Source organism: Lolium rigidum, chromosome 5 (assembly GCF_022539505.1).
Source record: "Lolium rigidum isolate FL_2022 chromosome 5, APGP_CSIRO_Lrig_0.1, whole genome shotgun sequence".
Taxonomy (NCBI): domain Eukaryota; kingdom Viridiplantae; phylum Streptophyta; class Magnoliopsida; order Poales; family Poaceae; genus Lolium; species Lolium rigidum.
Window position 1 is genome coordinate 269,826,983 of NC_061512.1, and position 14,909 is coordinate 269,841,891.

Here is a 14,909-nt window from a genome sequence, read left to right on the forward strand (position 1 = left end):
CGGGGCGGAGAAATCGGTGACTCTGGCAGATAGCGAGAGGTGACACGATGACAGGGGCGGCACCGGTTGGCGTGCTTGTGTGGGCTGAATTGGTGTAGACAAATAGGAGGCCTATTTGCCGGTGGGTACAGTACCAACACGTAACACCAGATTCAGCCCATTCAGGCCCAGGGCGCTATTATGGACAGTAAAAGCGACAAAAAAAAAGGTGAAAAAAATCACGCCCGGTGGGACTCGAACCCACAATCGCCTGATTAGAAGTCAGACGCCTTGTCCATTAGGCCACGGGCGCTGTTGTTGACTGTAATTACTAAGAGTGGCATAAGTAGGCAAGAGAATAATCTACAAACTGTACACAACGATCGCAATGAAGCAGCACTGACAACAGCCAGAAGAAAATAGGGTTCACTACATAATTACTAAGAGTGGCATAAGTAGGCATAATGAAGAAGAGATGCCACTACAGGAAGGCCTGGCTAGAGAACAACAATGTTTTCACTTTTTACTTGCCGACGTCACATCGATCATCAATGTAGCTGCAAGGATGGACAGGTTCCCAAATCCCAACTGCTAAACCATTGAGACCAGAACCAAATTTGGAACATCACAAGTCTAACAGGCTCCAAGCAAGAAACATTACATTTACACCTTACTATTTCATATTCACAGGAGTCAGGTAAAGTGGGCGAAAACACACATGCTCCGCGGCCTAAAGTCATGCACCTGCACCTTCCCAGCAGCACCACCAATCTGAAGCAGTGTCGACAATCTTTCTGAAGAGAATTGGGGACCGATTTGGATCGCTGATTGAACAATTGGAGTTTCCAACTAATCAAGTAACATGACATTTGCACCTTTTTTCATATTCAGGTTAAGTGGGCGAAAACGCACATGCTCCGCCGCCTCCAACCAATTGGTCTCCTTTTCAACCATCCGCAACACATCATATGAAAACCGTCACCACCAGGAAGAAGAGAGTAGAACCAAGCAGCAGCTTGCCACGGAGAATTGAGGCAAAGAGAAGTGCCCAAGATAGAGCCAACAGTGCTCCAGATCACACGAGCAAGTACATGTGGAAAACAGGCTTAGCCTCACTTGTACTGGGCAGGCTTACACAAGGAGGACAAGAAGATTCTGCGGCAAGGAGCAATGCTGTTGATGCAGAAGGCTGCTGCTGCTGCTGCTGCTGCTGGAGACACAGCGTCTTCAATCTAGGAGTCTGATAAAGTTCTTAGCCGTTCCCTGCTGATGGTTGTTTAGCTCGTTTCAAACTTGTTAGCTTATCTTTTGCTACTTTAGCTGTGTTGCTGTAGTGCTGATATTGTTTTTGACCTCGCAGAGGGTATGCTCTCAGTTTCTTTTGTAGTGGACTTCCTTTCTCTGTTTGCCAATTAATGGAAACTGGACTAGCCCGGTTGGAAAAACATCCATGCCAATCCGGGCCGCACGAAGTTTGATCTCACGCAGGAGCACCACGTTTCCCGACCAAGACCTCCGTCTCTGAAAAGCACCGCCGCTGTCCATTACACCTGGTTAGGCACCGAAAAAGACCGGGCAGATGTCTCCTGATCCAAAATGCTTGATAAATAAGGAATGAATAAACAGATACACTAGACTTCTTGATCAGATATTCAGATAACTCTCAAATATGAGCTGTTCTCTTCAGTCATCTGGGTAAGTTCAGTGTCAGCCCCAGTTTCGCAGATAACCTCAAGATGACATTGCGAGTGATGATACACTAGAGTTTGACAAGAAGATCAAATGTCACAGCACTTCTTGGTAGCATGTACTGCTACTGTGCCACATGTGTAAATATAAGGAAAGGCATTGGTGAGGTTGCTCATTTCATCAGCCATGGCATGTCCAAAAAATTTCATCAACCCTGCAGTTCATAGGGAGGTCCTGAAGCAATTTTGACAACGAACAACAATGTGACCATATGGCAAAGCAATAGAATACCATGTTCATTGGTTTTGGTAAAAAAAAAAAAGGCAGATGCTTAGTGCTGTAAACCCTCCAGATGATTTTGGCTGCAGACCCGGGCTCAAGGTGTCGGATTGATGTTGTTCAAGAAAGACAGCCTTCTTCTAGCAACCTTCGATCTATAACACCAGGCATCGAACGCCTCCGTCAGGTCCAGGAACGCGGCATGCTCCGACTGAAGCCACCCTGACAGAATCTCAGCCTGTGTGTTCGAAGGCAGAGTCATCACAATTGCGGTAATCGCAGACTCTAACCCCTGCCAGACCTCGCTGTCCAAGCCGATCTTTGCTGCTGTTTCAGCATCACCATGGTTACCATCCTCACCATTATGACTTTCGCTGTCGTCACCACGGTTGGCTCGATCGACCAAATGCTTTGTTATCCCTGCAAACCAGATCCAAACTTTCACCGCAAGACACCGTTTCTCTGCTGGGAGGACCACATTGCCGAACGCGACCGCCTCCAAGACCTTTGCAGATATCTCTATAACCTTCACCCTGGTCTTCAGACATAAAGAACCCGGGCACGATGCCTCGACAGCCATGACAACATCAGGCGATGCTCCGACCCAGTAGGCTGCAATGCATTTCATCATCTCCAGCTTGCCCAGGACCTGGCAGACCCAGGAGATATCTGACACGAACGAATACAGCTCCTGCTGAAGCTCGCTCTCGCCGGAGCAGCAAGGCGGTTCCATCTTCTTCGACAGCGCATAGCTGGTGAAATCGCTGAACCTGCTCAGTAAGCCCGCGACGCAGTCCTTCACCTGAGACTTCACGGAGTTGCCGGCGTCGGTGTCGTCGAAGGCGAGCAAGGGCGCGTCGTCGTCCTCGGTGAGCATGTACTCGAGCTGCTCCTGCGCGGCGGACTTGAGCTCCCGCGACGCCGCCGACGGCGCGGCCGTGGCGTGGCGGAACGCCGAGAGGAAGATGGCGGTGGCCGGCGCCGGATCGGCGGGGCGGAGGCGCGCGAGGACGCGGTCGTACTGCGCGCCACCGGGGAGGCACGGGACGGCAGCGAGGACCTCCTCCTCGTCGGCCTCGTCCCAGGGCGCGGACTCCAGGTAGTCGGCGCAGGCGGCGGCGATCCGGGGGCAGCCGAGGTGCGCGGCGGCCCGGAGCACGCCGAGCGCGCCGCGGACGCCGAAGCGGGAGACGGGCTCGGCGGCGTAGAGGAGGCGGAGCGCGTTGACGTGGGAGCTGAGGTCCAGGTCCGGGCAGCGGACCTCGACGCAGTAGCGGGAGTCGAGGATCTGGCAGGTCGGCCAGGCGTCGGAGAGGCGGTCGGCGAAGTAGCCGCTCCCGGCGGCGAGCACGGCGGCGTGGCAGTAGAGCCACTCGTCCCGCCCCTCCGGCGTCCGCAGCCGCACCACCACGTCGCTCGTCGCCCGGTGGCCCATCTTCGGCCGCGCCGACGCCGCCCACATCATGATGCCGCTCTCTCTCTGTCTCTGACTCTGCTGCGCGGATTGGGAACTGAAGAAAGGAACTGGTTCAAAGTTTCAGACTTCAGTTTCAAAGTTGATTTTACAATATTCTCAAACTTCAGTTTCAAAGTTGATTTTACAATATTCTCACTCAAAATGGGTCCTGAAACATGGCTTCAGAGAATCCCAAGCTCATATTAACATGTGTGCAAATGTGGCATACACAAAATGATACGTATTTTATACATTAGCAAGGTGCGATCTATGACGCTGACAACTCCTAGATTTCTGATGTACGTACTAAATTTACAATATAGCTGATGTTCAGAACAACACACAATGCACAGAGAGAAAACGGTAGTGGTACCAAGATATACATTATCACCGGCAAAAAATCAGCTTCAGTCGAAATGGTCCGCGGAGAAATCGGGCTCATCAGGCTTCTGCAGCCTGCGGATGACGCTGTCGTCGTTGCGGAACCTTCTGGAAGCGGAGCCAAACTTGTGCATCTGGGCGGCGCCCTCCGCAGCAGTTCTTGCGCCGCCGCCCGAGGTGCCCTCCTGTTTAGGCTTATCAGCAACAGGGTGTTCTTCTGACCACCATGAGTATGACTCCCACCGGCTCAGGCTCTCGGACAGCTTCCTTCGCTGGTGCTGCCGCCATGCCGCCTGGATGAAGCAGGCGGCCCATGTCCTCCAGTGGTGCGAGTAGAACCGGAACGTGTGCTGCAGCTTCTTGCTGTGCAGCCTCCGGAACTGGTTCGCTACGAATTTGAGGTCCTCGGCCCGCAGGGCGAAGGCTTCCACCTCCGTGAGGCTCCGCACGGTCCTCGTCGAGAGTGGGAAGTGGACGTTGGTCTTGGGAAGCAGGGCCCAGGTGAGCAGCTCCTCACCAGCGAAATGGCCGGGTTCTAGGAGGATAGAGTTGAAGAAGTTGCTCCGGCCTCCGTTGGTAGTGGAGCTCTCCAGCTTGCCACGGATGATGAAAAGCATCTCGTTCACGGGATCGCCCTCGCGGGAAATGTATGTGCCCTCCGGGCACAGAAATGACACAAGCCGCTCGCAGATGGCATCAAGAAGTTGGTCGTCCATCTCAGCGAAAAAAGGGACCTGCATTTTATTATACAGTAATCAGAAACCTGCTAAAGAATGGAGACACAATTCAAACTAGCGGTTGCAGGAAATGGGGCCACACGAGAATATTGGCTTGGCCATCGAAAGAAAGAGCCCAGTAAAAAATATTCTCTCAAGACCTTTGAGAACCTAAAATAGTTTACTAGTTAAGCCATCAGTTTAGGATATAACAACTTACACGTCGAACAAGATCTAAGCAAAGATGGCGCTGTACATCCCGGCGTATATCAGCAGGCAAAGATTGCAAAATCGATTCTTCTTCCACGCCTCGTGTTGCAAGCCATTTAACTTGAACAAACCGCTGGACACGTTCTTGAAGATAGGGTGGGAGTTGGTGATGCCTCATCCACTCCTCCATGTCCCTTTGCCTCAATCTCCACTCTTCAAGCCTTTTGCTAACAGATTGCAAGTATGTCTAAGAGATAACACACAGAAAAGAAAGTAAGCTGCTGTCAAAATGGAAATGGCTTACTGCACACAGAGAAGTAGTTTGTGTTCCATTAATCAATTCAGACCTTGAAATGCACCCACACACATCACACACCTGATGCATCAATTATTTAAGACGATAAAATCCATGAAAGCAATACACAGAATAGCACTGATAGTATTAACAATTTTCTTCAATAAAGATAGTATTAACACTTACTCCACATGACGAAACTTAACGCATAACAAACTTGCTCAGCTAATTTTCTTTAAAAATGTCTACAAGCAAGTATCAAATACTTGCAGCAAGTATTGGCATTCTAAGCCAATCCTCCAGGTAACTAAGTAATATGAGCATATTAAATGAGAAATCATCAACGTAATGTTACCTGCATTTTGCCAATCAGCTGAGCAAAGAGTATAAGACTGATAGCACCGATTGCAATGGCAAATATATTCTCTACGATGAATGCACTTGTTTTAAGAGGATTTCCACTTGAACTGAAAAGGTAACAACAAACAGCAAATAACTTAACCTGATTAACTGTGTTCAAGCTACATAAACTAATGCAAACACAAGGAAAGAACTCCAAGTTACATAATATAATAATGGATCGGATCACCAACCTAAGTTGCAGCAAGCCCCACCACAGACAGTAAAAATACTTTTCACGGAATGAAGTTGACACAGCGCCCTTAGTCAACGCATCGGAGAACATTCCGTAGACAAAATTTGGAGGATCAAGGTTGGCATCACAGTAGTTAAATACTCGTGTATTACTTTGCCAATCAAGATATTTAGTGGAATCAGTATTCTCGCAGTTTATAAAGTTAAGGTCGCAAGATATGCTCGACTCATTAAGGCACTGCTGATTCCAACATGTAATCTGCCGCTCAATAGAGAGAAGATAGTATATTGCACCAGTAATCTGCAACGATAAACATAGGTCGTAATTGACACAAAAGGAAAAGCTATACAATACGAGCAAGAGCAAAGACATGCAAGGTGATAAATATAAACATTTACTTTTGAGTCACATACTTGTCTACTTGAAACCATATTAATATTTCTTTCAGCAGATTTTATTACTGAATAATGTGAATTACAGGATAATAAATATACATAAATCCATTTTTTCACCTACTCCTACTCCAGATGAGACTAGAAAAAAACTAAGAAATAGAATATTTATTCCATATTTAGCAGAAACTATTTTCTTGATTGTATATAAAATTGTGCATACCTCCTACGACAAACATAAGCCACAATTTTTTTCTATAACTTTCTCAGAAAAGATTCACTAGGAAGTTATTATACATGAAGTCATAAGGTGGTAGGTGAGATGACCATACATGGCTTGCAAGCATGTACAGCAGAAGATTGTATGCTGCTCCTCCCCAAGCTGACTTTGTAACTACTCCAGCAGCTTTGATAATTCGATTGCTCAAAGGTAGAATGAGACCCATTCTTAAGACGTACTGAATCATAATAATAAGAGCAAATGTAGTGTTTCGGATGTTATAATCTGGGTTTTTTATCCCAGGCATGATTAACCCCACAGTAACCTGCAAAATGTGCACCAGAAGATTCACGTCATCACTGTAGATTCTTTACCCTAACAATTAAATAACGGTATTCAATATTTGAGATAATTGGTCACTAAACAATTAAGCTACACAGATGAAATTATTTTGCACAATCTTTGGTTGAAACAAGATGAATTTAATTAATTTTCAATTTTACTTAATATCTAAAAGGCAATTAACAGCTGAAATATGACAAGAAAAAATCTCAGGAAAGTGGAGGTCAACAGATAAAAATATGACCGTGGAAAAAATATTTGGAATAACTTTTGACTCTTCCTAGTTGGAAACTATTTCGGTTCACCTTTTAGAAGTCACATTCTGCTGGTAAAAAACATGTGGTAACCATATAAGTCAGGCAAGAGGCACTGTCCAGATGTCTTCTTTTGGAATTCAAAGGGAAATAATCTGGGCTCAGCCCGGCATACACACAAAGTACCTAATCGATCTTTGCCTCGTAGATGCTAATGAATCAACTGAAGTAGAAAAAGAATATGGATACGACACTGAAACTGGACAAGTGAACATCTACTGAAGCTAACAGAAGTACCAGAAATGGCAATAACAAAAATGCAATGTAAGCGATGGCCACAACAATGCAACAACAACTGTGTTTTCAAGCTGCATTTACCTGTGGAAGTGGCACAGCTGCCAGCAAGTCAACAAGAAAGTATGTTCTGATATATCGCCGCTGGATCTTCTTCAGATCCACAATAAGCTCTCCCTTCCCAAGGACTCTGGACTTGGGGTCCACATACGCAGTATGGAACTTGACCACAATGTTCAGCAAGTAAAACAAGTCGGCGAGCGTACGCAGAGCCGTGATAGTTGAGATCAATCTCCGGTCCTTGGCAATACATGAAGTTTGTCCTTGTTGTCTGACAAACGGCAGGTAGTAGAAGAAAGGATCAACGAAAAGCGCGAACAAGCAGGCCACCAGGTACACCCTGTTCCAGTTCAGTATCATCCTGCTTCCGGGATCCGCGCCGTACTCCCATGGCTTGTGGCCTTCATTCAACAGCTTAAGCTTCTCGAGGTTCTTTGCATCTATCTTGTTTGCTGCGAACCTGTCGACTCGCGCAGCTTGAAACGGCAGCTTAGGTTGGTCTTGTCTCTCATCAGGAAAGATTCTACAGATAGAACAATGACTTAGAAAGTTTCCGGGGGTCTCAACCTCCTTTTCGAAAACAAAACAAAAAATGACTTACAGATGAAAACTGGAATATTTCAAAACATTCAACGAAGCACGTTTAACGTATTTCTCAGGTGCTTCCAATAGTAAGAATAGATAACATATATAAGCTACTCTCGCCTGAACTCTCCTACTACATACCGCTACATCGACACTTGGAAAGGCGAAGAAGCTTCCACGGTAAAGAAGCATTCTATTCAATCCTATATCCTTTGCACATGCACCGAAATAGCTTGAACTAGCGAGGGGAAAATGAGCTGCCAACAAAACTATCATCGGCGTCTAATGTTTTCACCACACAAAGGAAACCATCATCGAGCGATCTTTCCATCTTCTGGATTTGATGGGCTGGTGATCTTTCTAGCAAACCCTCGCTCGAGTCTCCATCACAGCAAACCGAATCGGAACCTCGAATTTGACACCCTGTTGGGCTTCTCCAATCCTCCAATTCGGCAGAGAAGCCACCATCGTCTTCCCTAAGCTCGAGCCAAGCCGGAACCGTCTCCGCCCCCAGCGCCCGAAAAGTCAACCCCGGTCAACCGAAGCAAGCAAACAACTGGGCGGCGGCTCTAACCCTCGATTTCAGCAGAAGGCAAATCCGCGGCGGCAGCACGGCACGAACAGCGTCGAATCGGGGGCGAAACTGAACGGAAAAGCTGAGCGTACCTGTTGGTGGTCCGCCGTTGCATCTCCACCTCGTCCTGGACCCTGGACCCAAACATGGCGGCCGCCGGCCGGCCGGCTGCCCCCGACGACTCCGCCGAATCTTGCTGCGGCCGGTCGGTCAGGGGAGCGGCGGGAGGGCGCGAGGAAGCTTCCGGAAGCAGATCAGCACCATGGGAGGACCCAGTGCTTGCGCGGTTTGGCGATTCCGAGTACCGAAATGGAATGGAACGGGGGCGGAAAAAAAGTTGCTGCCTTTCTGCAGTTCTTTTTTTTTTTTGGGGAGAAAGAAAGGGTAGACCAGGGTGGACTGGCTGTTCGTGCTACAGCTTAAAAAGCTTGGGCCACACAGCGAAGTGTACACCAGCACATCTTGTTCTTGCTTTGAACAAAATTCAGCCAATCTTGCACGAATCGGCCAATGAGTGCTCGGATCCGTATACTTTATTAAAAAAAAGTAGTATTCAGAAATAATAAATTTGTGATGCAAAATAATTCCTAGGCTTTTTGCAGCACGAAAATGTTAGAAATGGTTTTTCGAAAAAGGTGTTTGTCGCGTCTCTTACAAGTCATGGCCTTTCTCGTTTGCAGGATTTTAAAGAACGCACAAATATGAAGAAGGTCGAAATTTTATGTCACGCATGCTCAATCCTACAAAATTTGGTGATATATATACTCCCTCCGTTCGATATTTTTTCTTAACCACGACAAAAAGAATATAGAACGGGAGGATTAGTAAATCATGAGACAAAGTTGGGGTTACATTCAGACCAGCACCATGGAGGAGGACACACTGTTTGCGCGGTTTGGCAATTCCCCGGGACCAAAATGGAATGGGGGCGGAAAAAAATTGATACACCTTTTTTGCAGTTCTTTTTACACAGACATAGAAAGGAGACTAAGAGCATCTCCAGTCGCGTCCCCCAAACCGTCCCCCAAACCGCGCCGGATTGAGCGTTTGGGGGACGTGTTTCGTTCGTGCCGCGTTTGGGGGACGTCGCTCCCCAGTCGCGTCCCCCAAACAAAATTTCGCAAATTTTAAACTTAACTAGATTCGATTAGATTCGTCCAAATTTACATAGATTCGAACGAAATTTGACTAACTTTAAAACTAAACCTAATCTAGAACCGCTTGCGGCGGCCGGAGGCGTCGTAGTACCGCTCGGAAGTTGTACATCTCGTCGGTGACGACCTCCGCTTGCCGCGCTCGTCGACGGGCTCGTCCACGGGCTCGTCCTTCACCAAGCCGCTTGGTCCTCGCCTCGCCGTCGTCGGTGAGGTCCACCGGCGGCTTGCCGGAGTCGAGGATGGACATGGCGATCGCCGCGTCCGGGTCGCCCTCCAGGCGTCCTTGTCGTCCATGGACGCCATGAACGCCGCCCGCAGCCCCGGGTAGTCCTCGGGGTCGTCGCCGCCGGCGATGAGCCGCTGCTCGTCGCTCGTACTCCGCCGGCAGCCGCCGCTCGCGACGCTTCCTCCGGCTCCTCCTTCACCTCCGGCTCGGGATGAGGAGGGCGCCGCCGCGCCTCCCTTGCTGCCGCCCGCCGCCGCCGCCGCCACGCCTTGTGTTGACGGGCGTCGCCGGCTCCTCCTTGACCTCCCGTTTGGGGACGGTGTAGGGCGCCGACCGGTACGACGAGGACGCGCGTCGAACGCGCCGGTCCCGAGGAAGAAGAGTGCGAGGAGGACGAGTACGTCGTCCTCCTCGGCTGCCATTGAGGAGACGGCGGCGGCGACGACGGCATCTCCAGCCGCGGAGCGCCGTTGCGGATGCCGCGGATGACGTTCTCGAGGGTGCGCCCCGGAACGCCCCAGAACAGGGCGCGGCCGTCCTTGTTCCAGCTGTTGGGGCCGCCGACGAGCCCGTCGGTGCTGTGCATCTCGACGTCGTACTTGGCCTTGAAGAGCGCCCACGCCTCCGCCACGGTGAGGCTGCCGCGTCCGAAGCCGTTCGCCGCGGCGATCTTGCGGGAGGACGACATTTTTTTGAGCGGCGAGGAGAGGATCTGGGAGGGGGAGGCAGCGGCGACGAGAAGGATGAGCGGCGCTAGCTCGCAGGGCGCCTTAAAACAGGCGGCGGCAGCGGGTGGTTGCACGCAATAACTCCGGCGCGGACGGCCACGCGGCCATGCACGACGAGACGCGTCCCTGCGTCGCCCGGGAAAACAGGGACGCCATTAACGTCGCTTGACCAAAGGTAGGCGACGGGGTTTTAGCCTTCCGTGCCGCCGACGCGTCGGCCCCGCCACTCCCCGCCTCGCTTTCGTTGTGTCCGGCGTCCCCGGAGCGTCCCCCGTGGGACGGGGACGGGCTCGGGCGCCGGACACCGTATCGGGCCGCGCCGGACAAAAATGGGCTTTGGGGGACGCGGCTGGAACGCTTTTTTTGTCCGGCGCGCCCCAAATCGCTTTGGGGGACGGTTTGGGGGACGCGACTGGAGATGCTCTAAGGGTAGAGGGCCTGTTCATGCTGGAGCTTTGGAGGCTTGGACCACACAGAAAATTTTATTTATTTATTGTATGAACGAAACTCGGCTAATTTTGCGTGAACGATGAATCAGGCAACGATCGATCAAATCCGTATAATCTTGTAACCAATTAGTAATTATGAAGAACAAATTCGTCAGCTAAAGATATCTGGCGTTTTTCGATTTCTACCTCCTGAGCTATGTGATACCTTTATTTTAAAAATAAAAATAAAAAAATCTTGTTTACTACTTTTTTATAAAATTCAGTATGCTCAATGATATTTTATAAATGTGTGAAATCTCAATATTAAATACTTCATGTTTATGCTTTGTGACGTACATAAAAATAAAAATGAATATGGATGTTTGTACAGCAAAAAGTGCATATTTTCAAAAATCCACATATTTTTACATCTTGTGATTTTGCTTCATTTGTTAATAGTACATCATTTACTATATCTTCATTTTTTTCAAAAATTCCATCGATCTATTAATAATCATGAACAGTGATACAAAAATCACGAAAAATAATAATAAAATTTATAAATAGGTATTTGGACCACCTAGCGACGACTGCACATACTAGCGCGAGCTGAAGGCGCGCCGCCTTCCTCGCCCCTCCATTCTAGGAGCATGACAAAGCATGTCGTAGTAGAGCTTGTTGTAGTAGATGAATGAAAAATCATCGTGCTAAAACCCCAAAGGACCAGCGCATCAGATCATCAACCATTGCTAATGATGACAACCCTAGATCGGAAGAGACTGGCCTCAAATCACACCAACCGATCGGATCTCGAGAAATTCACCGGCACTAGACGCGCCATTGAAGCGAGGATAGGGTAGGAAGGAACTTATTGTAACTTCAATATGTAGCTGTCGCTTCACCATCTCATTTTCGTATTATTTTTTGTACCTGAAAAATATTCATGAATTTTGAGAAGTTTATGATTCTTTTATAGAAAACAATCAAAAACTTATGTCAGATTTGAAGTCTGCCATTGAAAATTAAATAGAAAATAAAATGAGGCCAACTACAATCAATCCCACAATTACTTAAAGAGGGTTAATTTCTTTTTGAAATCTAATGTGTTGGATAAATTCAAAATTTTCCAATTGTTTTGAAGAAGTTGTATTTTCTCGCCCCATTATGAAAATCGCTTATAATGTGAAATTCGTCCGAATTTTTTTGACAATGTTATTTCACTCGGCACAACAACATTGTGGTCAATATTATATATAATACAATTTAACTTTGATCTGGTTGTGTTTACGGAGATGTCCATGTAAATTTACCTTGGAACCCAAACGTTCAAGGTTCAGAATAGATGGGAGTGCACTTCCTTGTGGTCGAAAACTAACTACTAGATCCAAATATCGAGCTGCGTACGGGAATACATGCAGAATCAAACTCTCCCAACGATCGATCGTGCAGAAGGTGAATTCTGAATTAGCTAATCTGGCGTTCAGTTCAGACGGGAACGCAATGCCTCTTCTTTCCGGGAATCAACCAACCGACCGACGGCCGACGGCCGACGGGAACACTTCACCCGGACCTGATGAATGACGAATGGCACACGAATGAGCTCAAGTTTAGTCCCACATCGGGGAGCCGATGAAATGGGACGCGCCTCATAACATGGCCAGGCCGAACAAGCGACGTGCCCGAATGGAGGCACACGCAATGCCGCACGAGCCCGACCAAGCTCGTGAGGTGGCGGTGACATGTGCGGTACGCACATTTAGCGATTACTACAAAAGCAACGATTATGCAACCTCGGTCAAACCGACCGCCACGGTTTGACGACACCAGCGCGTGACACACGCGCTTGGCTATCCGAAACCTTGTTTTTCTGTCACGTAACAATGTCCCTGTGAAGAGTTAAACAAAAAACACAGCGAAATGAGCTCCTGAAGCCAATCTCGCCGACATGGAAGAACCATTAATCCATCCTTCCAACATCGACAGAGGAAGAACAAAAATTAAATGGTCACGAGCTTAATTGTTATTATTACTATCTTTTTCCTACGAATGTTCCTGGACATGTCTCTGGTGTCGAGTTTTCTTCGGTGTTTCCGTGTGGTTGTCTTCTAAGTTGACCTTTGTTTAATGAAGATGCGGAAATTATTCAAAAAAAAAAAGAACATTGGCAGAGAAATACACCATCTTACGAGCGATGCTTGCCAGCAAAATACTTCAGCAAAAGCTAGTCAACAGATTCTGGACTAGCAACACTACCACTCCTGATTGTTTTCCTCGCTTCGCGATTTGGTTTGACAGCTAGCTATGTCTTCACTAATGGTGAAGAAGAATCGATCGGACGCATTACATCTTTTTGGCTCGAGGACGGTTCGACACAGGCCTTTGTCGAAAAGGCAGCCGTGTGATGCCAAGGAGAGCTGACGGTTGACCTGCTTTGGAGAGGGGGATCACAGCTGCTTTTCGCGGCCAAATCACCCTTTTCGCGGCCAAATCACCCTGAACCTGAAATACATAAGCATAAAAGTGAGAAGGGAGTTCAAACTTAGCAGCATACAACATCAGATTAACAATTCATGCACACCGTACAAACATGTTGATTTTCATACGATGATGAAACTGGATCTGAAACTAGATAAGCAGACCTAAAACTTAAAAATGTATGCTGATAAAGTGAGGGCAGTCCACACTCTGCCCCGATAACCCTAATGTCTAGACTTTTGGTACAATAAAGATGGATGAAAATGTTTCACGATCATGAATCACTTGGAGCAGTTTAAAAATTTATGCATGAATCCTCCAGAAACAAGGAGGACAAGGACTATGCCTACCCATGCCCAGGTGATAGGTGGTACATTGCCGGTGTGGCCAATTATGTATGGGTGCTATCAAGTTGAGCAGATTCAGGATCCAAGGAGTTGTTTTATGTTTGCAAAAATACTACCAGAGACGATCTTCATCAGATATAGAGCTCCTTCAATCCATAAAAGGATGTCTCAACTTTATCAAATTTTGGATGTATGTAGTAGACCCATTTTAGTATCTAGATACATCAAAATTTATCAAAAGTTGAGGCATCCTTTTATGAACGGAGAGAGTACCAAAAGACTGAATCCAGCTAATGAGAAGATTATATTTTAGCAATAATGCCAAAACATATTATATTATGGAACAGAGGTAATAGTACATAACAATAATGTCTGACTTATACATTTCTACTACTATTCAATGTTGTAATGGAGCAAAGCCCTTTGTGCTTACATTGTGTCACACAGTCAGGCCCTTCCATTACGATTTTAAGAAAAAACGATCACAATATCCTGTCTGCATTTATTTAAGTGAGTACAGACTCAAAATGTACCAAACTTAAGTTATTCTAGCAGAGAGGTTGATGCTATTTCTTGACTAAGACTTTAGTTTTTCCATATAGTTTTCTTCCTTTGTACTACATCCAAATCAAAATAAGTGTTGCAAGACACATTTTTAGTGTGTAGATACATCCGCATCTAGACAAAAGTGCTCCACTTATTTAGAAACGGAGGGAATACACAATTAACCCTAAATGGAGCATTAGCAGCAGATAAATATGTGGACAGCCTTGAGCCAAAATAGCAGAACAACACTGTAATATGAGAAGGTCTCGGTAGCAAGGAAACGCTCCAAAATTAAGCCATTCTTCAGAAATGTCGGTTTAGAAAATTTGCTCAAACAATCTTACTAAATAAGGAGCCGTTAAACTTATGTGTGTCCTAAAATTTCCACCACAATACAGATTAAACAGTTTATTTAATATATCTTCAGAAGACAAACAAAAATTAAATCAGAGATCATCTTGGTTATATATTGTTACATTACAAGACTAACTTTAAGCTGAAATTTCCTATTCTATCGGGGAACTCCAGGAATAGATCAATCAAGAAGAACTCCACACATAGCAATTCACACATACATAATGCAAGCTGAAAGATATATGTCCATGTTTTTTACACCCTTATTAGGAGTTTTTGCAGGACTACATCCAACCAAGTTACTACGAAAATTAGATAAAGTTGGCA

At 46.9% G+C, this 14,909-nt stretch overlaps 2 protein-coding genes and 1 non-coding gene across 3 annotated transcripts; all 3 read right to left on the bottom strand.

Moving 5' to 3' along the window:
* Positions 1-219: 219 nt before the first annotated feature.
* TRNAR-UCU lies at positions 220-292 on the bottom strand. Its single transcript has one exon. It is a non-coding gene; the product is annotated as a tRNA-Arg (tRNA).
* Positions 293-352: 60 nt separating this feature from the next.
* Positions 353-3,412, bottom strand: LOC124657687 (BTB/POZ domain-containing protein At3g05675-like). Its single transcript, XM_047196200.1, has 2 exons — positions 2,308-3,412; positions 353-2,271 (listed from the first exon to the last, which is right to left on the bottom strand). The coding sequence occupies exons 1-2, from the start codon at positions 3,410-3,412 to the stop codon at positions 2,045-2,047; spliced, it is 1,332 nt and encodes a 443-aa protein (XP_047052156.1). The 3' UTR covers positions 353-2,044.
* A 114-nt stretch (positions 3,413-3,526) lies between these two features.
* On the bottom strand, positions 3,527-8,628 carry LOC124653105 (probable cyclic nucleotide-gated ion channel 14). Its single transcript, XM_047192164.1, has 7 exons — positions 8,414-8,628; positions 7,187-7,685; positions 6,325-6,537; positions 5,599-5,900; positions 5,361-5,472; positions 4,721-4,957; positions 3,527-4,518 (listed from the first exon to the last, which is right to left on the bottom strand). The coding sequence occupies exons 1-7, from the start codon at positions 8,467-8,469 to the stop codon at positions 3,811-3,813; spliced, it is 2,127 nt and encodes a 708-aa protein (XP_047048120.1). The 5' UTR covers positions 8,470-8,628; the 3' UTR covers positions 3,527-3,810.
* Positions 8,629-14,909: the final 6,281 nt, after the last annotated feature.